Here is a 9,769-nt window from a genome sequence, read left to right on the forward strand (position 1 = left end):
ACACAAAGGCCACCTCTTAAATCTTTTCTGAACTCCCATAGCACTATGGTTGTTGGGCAACAAGTTAGCACACCTATGCATGGAATCACCTGACCTGTAATTATTCCAGTTCATTTTGCCTTCAAAACTATGTACATGACTCATGAGTAGGAGGACTCTGCCTTATCTGTATCTTCTGCATGGTAGATGTTCAGATATCTAATATACCAACTTTTTTCACTTTTAATCTTTGCTAATAGATTGAAACAATCTAATTGTTCATCAGTAGAGGACCATCCATACCATGCAGTACAGATAATATCACTCAGGATTTATGCAGGCCTAAACTCATGTGGCAGTACCTGCCCTGTTAACACAGTAACAATTTTTACTACCACTGAAAACAGAACAGTCCATGTAAGAACAGTTTGAAAATTATTCCAAAATGACATGGAATTCACAGAGATGACTGAAAGCACATGAATATTGGGAGGAAAAAAAGAAAGCAAGCATATGAATATTGGAACAGAGCTGAATATGGGAAGGGATACAGGGCCTATGAAGTACAGAAAATACAGCATCTGGATTACAGATAAACAAAAATGATGGAACTTCATAAAGGAAAGACAGGAAAAATGAGGGGGAAAGTTTGCAAATAGACAGAAATGTTTCCTTATAACTGTCTACCCACTTGATTATTCTCTATTTCCCAGTGAATCACTTGATTGTCAGATCCTCCAGAAACTAACTCAGTAGAAGGAGCTGAAAAAAAAAAAAATCATATCTTAGTAAATATTTTTATTTACTTCATTACCCCAGTTATTTTTTTTAATTCAGTTATACAAAACATAAGATCCAAATTAGAATAAGTTATATTCCATGTACACATAATATGTCAAAATACACTCTATTGTCATGTATATCTAAAAAGAACAAATAAAAAAATAAAAATAAATTTAAAAAAAAAAAGAAGAAGAAGAAAGGAAAACATATAAGAACTCTCCTACATTTCTTATCTGGATTCATCAAGATTAACTTTTGCCTTATGTCTTATACTTTCTAAATTTGTACATATTTTTTTTCAAACCATTAAAAAATAAGCTGCAATTAAAACTACACTGAGATTTCATCTCATACCAGTCAGAATGGCAGTCATCAAGAGCACAAATAACAATAAATAAAGGAGAGGATGTGGAGAAAAAGGAACACCTTTACACTCTTGGAAAGACTGTAAATTAGTGTAACCACTGTGGAAATCAGTGTGGCGGTTCCTCGAAAAGCTAGACTCACGTACTCATGGTAGCACTGTATAACCCAGTTATACCACTTCTTGGTATTTACCCTCAAGAATCAATGTCATCATCTGGCAATATATGCATACTCATGTTTATAGTAGACAATTCGTAATAGCCAAACTATAGAATCAGGCTATGTCCATCAATGGATGAATGGATAAAGAAAATATATATATGCATAATGGAGTTTTATTCAGCCATAAATAAAAATAAAATTATGGTATTTGCAGGAAAATGGATGGAACTAGAGACCACTGTGTTAAGCAAAACAAGTCAAAACTCAGAAGGTCAAGGGTTGTATATTTTCTCTCAAATGCAGAAGCTAGAGAAGAAAAAGGAAAGCAAAGGTGGGGCTGGATGTCATGAAAATCAAAGGGAGATCAGAAAAGGAAAGCAATCAAGGGGTAGGAGGCAGGGAGGGAGCTAGGGAGTGATATTGGCTAAATTATATTGTTATGCTGTGTATAAGTACAGATGTAACAGCAAATCCCATCATTATGTACAATTATAATGCACCAACAAAAAAAGATGGAAAAAATAACTTGCAAACTCTGTGACTGCAAAGAGTTTTCCATGTATCTCCTAAGAACTAGAACATTTTCCTAATTTACACAATAGAATTATCACATTCGAGAATTTTAACATTGACACAATATTACAATACAATATACAGTCCATATTAAAATTTTCCGAATTATTCCAGTAACATTTTTCATAACTTTTTGTTTTAGATTTGGAATCTAACTAAGGATCGTATCTCATAACAACATTTTTATAATCTTCTTTAATCTAGAATAGTCTCCCAGTTCCTCTCTTTTTTCTGACAATGACAGTGCAGACCGACCGTTTTGTAGTATCCCTCAATATGGATTTGTCTGATTATTTCCTCATAATTTGATCCACACTAAACACTATTGGCAGGAATAACTTATGAGACTTTACAATCAGCTGCTGCTATCAAGCATCCAACTTACTTTTTAGATTAGACATATATTTCAAAATAGCTCTTTTAAACATTAACAATTTTGTGGTGATACAGAAAAAAAATAGAAGTTCCAGAAAATAGCATAATTTTGGCTTAGTTTACATTTTCCATTTATTTATCTCCTCTGCCCTATGTGCTAGATATTTAGGGAGGCAACAGGGAGATAATCCAAAGATTATCTTTTCAGCTATAAAAAATAAATAAGTATGGGCTGGGGCTGGGGCTCAGTGGTACAGCACTTGCCTGGCACATGTGAGACACTGGGTTCGATCCTCAGCACCACATAAAAATAAGTAAATAAAATAAAGATATTGTGTCTGTCTACAACTAAAAAATATTTAATAAATAAATAAATAAGTAAACAAACGCTGTTAGACTTATATTCCAGAGGTCGCAAACTCATGTCCCAACTCTGCTACTGGTCAACTCGGATCTTGGACTCCAATCTCTTCATGCACCACAAAGTCATGTAGCCATATATTTACATGACTTTGAGAATAATTATAATAAAGTACACAAAAATAATATAATAAAATCAGACATTTTAAAAATATGAAGTAGTATTATTAAATTTTTATATGTCCCTATGCAGTGGCTAGAAAGGATATCTGAATTATCTGGGGACAGATCCCTGTTCTTAGAGGAAATCAATCATAATAGTTATAGATTATAGTGATACACAATCAATTCATTTCATGTAACCTCACTTTTAAAAAGAGATCAAGTACACAAGCCCAAATTAACATTTCATAACAAATTCCTATACAGAGAATGAAGTAGTCTTTGATGCCTGATCGTTGCAACTAATATAATTTTAATGGCTTCACATCTGCATTAACAGCCATTCCTTGTACTATTTAGTGGTTTTTACTAACCTGATACATGACCAATCCTGTTTTACCAATTGAAATAAGTAGCTTATTAAACATTTTTAAATGTCATAGACAAAATCATAGCAAAGTCTCATTAATTCAAGATGTAATTCTACATTTGTGCCTAGATCAGAATGAAAAATAAACTTAATTCAGATTCTACAACAATATTACAGTACATATATTTCAAGATACTTTTAGATATTCCACTGGATTTTGGAAGTACCACTTAAAAACAATCAATATGTTAACTAAGAATATGGAGCCAGTGAATCTTGGGGATGAAAAAAAATAATCCACAGTAGTCTGGTAATTTTCAAATATTTTGGTCTCAGGACTCCTTCACACTCTTGGAACTTTTGAGGATTCCAAAAGACTTTAGATTATATGAGCCATATGAAATCAACACTGAGAAATTTGAAAGGTACTTGATTAATAGTTTACTTAAAAATGATAATGAAGCTCATTATGTATTGACAAAAATAACATTTTATGGGGTTTGGAAAATACCAGTGTTTTTTAAGAAAATAATAAGAGAGGCATGTTTTACATTTCCACAAATTTCTTAATGTCTGACTTTAATAGAGGGAAGCTGGATTTTCACAATTACTTCTGTATTTAATCTATTGAAATATCATATATGTATGGCTGCTGGAAAGCTGTACTTTGGGACCAGATGTGAATGAAAATCTCAGCCTAGGCCCTGCTTACAGGTTTTCAGTCAAAGATATGGGCAGGGCTGGGGCTGTAGCTCAGTGGCGAGTGCTTGCCTAGCATGTGAGGCACTGGCTTTGATCCTTAAAACACAAAAACAAACAAATAAAAGAATGTTGTCCATCCACAACTACAAAAAAAAAAATTTAAAAACATGTAGGCAATAGAAGAGGGGGTGTCTTACCCCTCATCTTAATCAGTGCTGTGTCATCTATGTTCCAACCACCATAAAGTAAAAATAGAAGTCAAATATTACACTGGGCATTCCATTTTTCTTCTATTTTCCAACTGAACTAATCAGATAAGGTAATGCTACATTAAGAGAAGTAATGAAAGAAAAATGACTAACTATATCTCATCAGAAAACCATTAAACGGAGATTTAACAATCAGATTAATACTTACAGCCATCCTGTTTACAAATCCATTGTACACAATTAACTCGTGCAGTGTGACCATTCAGGTTGGTAACAACCACCCTTTTCTTTAAAGAAGAAAACAGCAGTTAGCAAATTATCCTATAGAGGAATTAAAAAATTAGTAGAAATGAGATTTCAGTGTTTTTGATACTAATAAAAAGATCAGAGTTACAGCAACAGAGCTGCCTTCTGCGATTCATAAACTTTATGGGTAAGTCATCCATTCACTCCATAACACTCTTGCCTTTCTCAACACTCTCCACATTCCCAGTGTCCTGTGCTTTCATTACACTCTCAGGTTTTCATTGGCCTAGTTCTGTTTACCCTCCCATAGGGCCCGTATCCTTCTCCTCTGGGGAACCTGTCCTGACTTTCCAGGTTAAACAATCAATCTCTTTCTTTTGCACCACAGGCTCAGGGACTATCTCTCCCATGCTTACACCAATTTTAGGGTTTCCTTAACAAAAGAATCTGTTGTCAGAGAAATTCATAATGAATGTATAAAATTAAGAGCTCACTCTCCATTCCATGGTTGACCAGGTAGTAAGTAGGTTCTTTAACCCCAATGACACAAAGTCATGAGGCCACAACTACTAAGGAACTTATATATCAGATCCCTGCAAGGCCTCCTGCCAGATTCCCAGCTGATCCTCACCCTGTTGCTTTTACCAAATGGTCCCACACTTGAGTGTTCTTACTTCACCCACTAGTGAAAATTTTAAATGACTATGGTGTCTATTTCTTCTTCTTGAATTTTTTAAGTTTTTCTCTCTTTTTTTCTTTTCTTTTCAATTCTTTGGTGCCTTCTTCTTTATAGCACCTTTCTCCTTTGTCAACAGCACTGACTTCCAGGTTAAACAATCTAGAACAGGCTTCCTATCTGTTTGTATGCCAACCAGAATCTCATGGCTGGGAAAAAGGAACACAGAGGGAAATGTGCACTAATCTACATAAACATGAGTTGTTTGAGGTTGGGAAACAATTTACTGTGTTTTATCATCTCTCCCACTGGAATGAAAAATCCTCAAGAAAGGAAGCAGTAATTACTCATTATCTATGTAATCACCACCCAGCCTAAGGCTAGCCCAGAGGGTCCCTAAAAAGGTGCTGCTTCAGTTTGGAGATTTCTTGGAAAATTGGGAATGGAATCAACATTTGACCCAGCTATTCCTCTCCTCAGTCAATATCCAAAGGACTTGAAAACAGCATACTACAGGGACACAGCCACATCAATGTTTATAGCAGCACAATTAACAATAGCTAAACTGTGGAATCAACCTAGATGTCCTTCAATAGATGAATGGATAAAAAAAAAAAAAGTGTGGCATATATACACAATGGAATACTACTCAGCAATAAAAGAGAATAAAATCATGGCATTTGCAGGTAAATGGATGGAGTTAGAGAAGATAATGCTAAGTGAAGTTAGCCAACCCCCAAAAAACCAAATGCCGAATGTTTTCTCATTAATATAAGGAGGCTGATTCATAGTGGGATAGGTGGAGGAACATGGGAGAAATAGATGAACTCTGGATAGGGCAGAGAGGTGGGACAGGAAGGAAGGGGTTATGGGGTTAGAAATGATGGTGGGATGTGATGGACATTATTATCCAAAGCACATGTATAAAGACATGAATTGGTGTGAATATACTTTGTATACAACCAGATATGAAAAATTGTGCTCTATATGTGTAATAAGAATTGTAATGCATTCCACTATCATATATAAATTAAAAATTAATTTTAAAAAGATGCTGCTTTAATTCAGCCATAAAGAAAAATGAAATTCTGGCATTTTCAAGAAAATGGATGGAATTAGAGACTATTATGTTACGTGAAATAAGTCAAACTCAGAAAATTAAGGGTCATATGTTTTCTTTCATATGTGGAAGCCAGAAAGGAAAAAGGAAATCAAAGGTGGGGGTGCATTTCCTAAAAATCAAAGAAAGATCTGCAGAGGAAAGGGATCAAGGGGTGAGAGGTAGGGAGGAAGCGGGAAATGCTGGGAGTGATACTGGTCAAGTTATATTGTTATATTGTATGTGTGTGTGAATATGTAACAATAAATCCCATCAATATATACAACTATAATGCATCAATAAAAAATATGAAAAAAGTGCTGCTTGAGCATCATTCCCAAAACTTTATTTAACCATTTCACATGCTCCACCCCCAATTTAATGAAACACTCAACCAGCAAATACTTAATAAAACCAAGTACTTCTTAAATTCAATATACTTCTGTTTTGATATATTAAAATCCCCTAACATGGCCAACAAGTTAGCCTTACAAATGTGATGGAAACAGGAGAGATTGGGAAAAATGGAGGAACTTTGATTGGGCAAAGAGGAGGGAGGGGTGAGGAGCGGGTATGGGAGCAGGAAAGATGGTGGAATGAGATGGACATCATTACCCTAGGCACATGTACGACTGCAACACTACATCATGTACAAAGAAATGAAAAGTTGTGCTGCAATTGTGTACAATGAATCAAAATGCATTCTGCTGTCATACATACCTAATTAAAATTAATTAATGTATTTAAAAATTTTAAAATAAAAGGAAGTCTGAGAGCCTGAATCACAAACCAAAGCAAATGTTACAAAACATGAATTTTAGGAGTACAATATCTCAGCTTATTTTTCTTTTGCATGTATTCAGTGTACTATCATAACTGATAATTTGCAAAAAGTGAATTGAGCTAATTAGCACTTTTATAGAGTGTTTATTTCAATAATAGTGGAAAACATTTTGTGCTTTGTACAGGGGAATAAAATTATTGCATTATTTCATGTGTGTATGAGAGTTTCTATCATGGAGGATGTTCTAATCAGACATCTTGATGTATTTGAAAAGTAAATAAATACAAAATTTTGCACGTATATTAAAAAACAATGTGATGGAAGGTGTTATATGATTTGGAAAAATTCATGTGTTGAAGGCTTAGTGCCCAATACAGCAACATCCAGAGGTGGGGCTTAGATCATGAGGGTTCTAATCTCATTAATGGATTAATCCATTTGATGGATTAATAATTTGAATCGATTACTGGGAGGTAAACTATAGGCAGGTGGGGCATGATTGGAAGAAATAGGTCAGTAAGGGTCCTTATCCCCTTCCTCTCTGCTTCCTGACTGCCTTGAGCTGAACACCTTTGCTCCACCACACTCTTCCACTATGCAGTTCTGCCTCACTTCAGGCCCCAAGCAATGGAGCCAGCTTACCACGGACTAAGACTATAAGCCAAAATATATCTTTTCTCCTCTTAAGTTTTTTTCTTTCAGGTATTTTGGTCAGAGCAACAAAAAGTTGACTAACACAGAATGCATGGAAAAAAATCCATTAAGCTCCTGCATGAAGATGGACTTCCTGAGTCAGTCTTTGATTGATGGTCACTATAAAGTTTATCATTGGCTTTATGTTCTTTCTCTTGCTACTTAAGAATGCACGGCAGAGGCTGGGCACTGCGGTGAACACCTGTAACCCAGAAGCTCTGGAGACTGAGACAGGAGGATATTGAGTTCAAAACCAGCCTTAGCAAAAGGGAAGCACTAAGCAACTCAGTGAGACCCTGTCTCTAAATAAAACACAAAAATAGGGCTCAGGATGTGGATCAGTGGCCTACTGCCCCTGAGTTCAATCCCCAGTACCCAACCCTCCCAAAGAAACAAAAACCCTAAGAGATGGACAAACTCAAGATAGTGAGAAGTGAATAAAAAATCTTTCATCCAGAAATCTGAATCTACAAAGGGTATGAAGATAATAGAATTTTAAATCTAATTAGTAAGGAGTACTGAGGTAGGCTAGAAGAAATAAAATAGCTAAGAAGGAGTTAAAAAGGAAGGACAAAGAAATATCAAAGTTCCACATATTTTTCCAAGTCTGTCATTTTCCATCTTAGTTCTTCTCCCAACTGGGAAAAATTTCCAGGAAAACTGTAAATCTTAAGAGCAACCATAAATTCACTCACTCATGAAAATTACCTTGTGCACTGTCAATTCACCCATGCAATAAACAGACTAAACAAAGAGAGATGCAATGTTTTAAGAAACTATAACTTGAGGGCTTTCCAACATTATCTACTGATCAGAATAACTGATCAGATAATGGAGACTATATCAGCCTAAGGATCCTAAGAACAACCACACCACCAGAAATCATTCTTGTGATCACCAGATTGATGTCATCCCTACATACCTTCCCAAGTCCAACCCTCATCAAATTTTCTTTCAAGGCTGTAGTTGTAGCTCAGTGGTATAGTGTTTGCCTAGCACATAGGAAGCACTGGGTTCTATCCTCAGCATCACATAAAAATAAATTAATTAAATATAGGTATTGTGTCCATCTACAACTAAAATATATATATGTAGATATATTTTTAAAGAACCCCAAAACTCTCTTGAGATGGCCTGCTCTCTTCAGATGACAGCCCACACTCCCCCTTGATTGTGCATCTTCTTGCTTAAATAATTTGTGTCTCTGGCTGGTCTATGCTGAAATTCTTTTCCATTGAGTAGGTTATTTACCCCACCAGGCCCCACTTGTACTGAGTCAAGTTATACCCCTCTCTCAGGGAATTCCTTGGACCCTCTTCCAGTGACAGTATGGTAAGATATACACGCAGCCATTTCCTGCACTACATCTTAATGTTCAGCATTGCACCTTTTATGAGGCTCCTGTTCAGATGCAACACTCACTGTATAATCTTAAATTATCCAGAAGAAATGGGGTCACAATGAACTCTGGGTAGCATGCAAAAACTACTCACTTGAAAAGTTTGGTAGGGTAAGCAGCCCCCACCCCTCCCCCACTCCCCGCAAATTAACTGACTTTAAATTGAGGGAATGGATTAAGTCCTGCCTTATAATCAGCGGTGAGGATCCCCATTCCCTATGACTTTCCCCCCAAATGGCACATTATGTAAAATATACATTTCCGTAGCTAAAATACCCATATATTTCTGTGAAATTTGATACAGCAAGTCTAGTAACCAATAGTGAGGCAAATACAGAACTGAAATTGCATCTGTGGAATGATGGCTTTAACCCATACCCACATTTCAATTCTTGTAAAACCCAAAGGAATTCTTTACCAATACTATAGTTCCTGGGAAGGAGGGCTTCAGGGCGGGGCTCACAGGCTACTTTCAGGGCACGGGCCACGAAGGCCCTAGACGGACAGTGCGCAAAAAGCGGCGAGTCCCGCAAACCCAGAGGAGACTCTTTGCCAAGGCCTCCACCCCGGGCCGACCCGACAGAGAATTCGGCTTCCACTACTGGAAGCACAGCCGATCCGGCGACCAGTACCCTCCGTACCTGAGGCTCATAGAGAACCACAGAGCAGGACGTGCCGAAGGCCAGAAGTCCTCCCGGCCCGGGGCTCCAGCTTAGGGCTCCCCGCACCCGGTTTGGGCAGCAAAACACGTGAGACGCCTCCAGCACTGGTGCCACCATGACGACAGCTGGTCAGCGGCCGTGACTGCGGCACGCACTTCCGCCCAGGGAG

The 9,769-nt window shown here is 36.9% G+C and overlaps 1 protein-coding gene across 2 annotated transcripts in view; it reads right to left on the minus strand.

Annotated features, from left to right (window-relative positions):
• Elp2 (elongator acetyltransferase complex subunit 2) overlaps positions 1-9,737 on the minus strand; it is a 47,495-nt gene extending 37,758 nt beyond the window's left edge. For both annotated transcript variants that reach the window (XR_013089008.2, XM_076836557.2), the window contains exons 1-3: positions 9,580-9,737; positions 4,250-4,328; positions 671-741 (exon numbers count right to left, since the gene is read on the minus strand). Coding sequence is in view for 1 of the 2 variants with exons in the window: in XM_076836557.2 (XP_076692672.1) it covers positions 671-741; positions 4,250-4,328; positions 9,580-9,717 (288 nt within the window). In the remaining variant the exon portion in view is untranslated. The remainder of the gene's footprint in view (positions 1-670; positions 742-4,249; positions 4,329-9,579) is intronic.
• Between the last annotated feature and the right edge of the window lie 32 nt (positions 9,738-9,769).

The sequence above is a fragment of the Callospermophilus lateralis genome, chromosome 17, assembly GCF_048772815.1.
Source record: "Callospermophilus lateralis isolate mCalLat2 chromosome 17, mCalLat2.hap1, whole genome shotgun sequence".
NCBI classification, from domain to species: Eukaryota; Metazoa; Chordata; class Mammalia; order Rodentia; family Sciuridae; genus Callospermophilus; species Callospermophilus lateralis.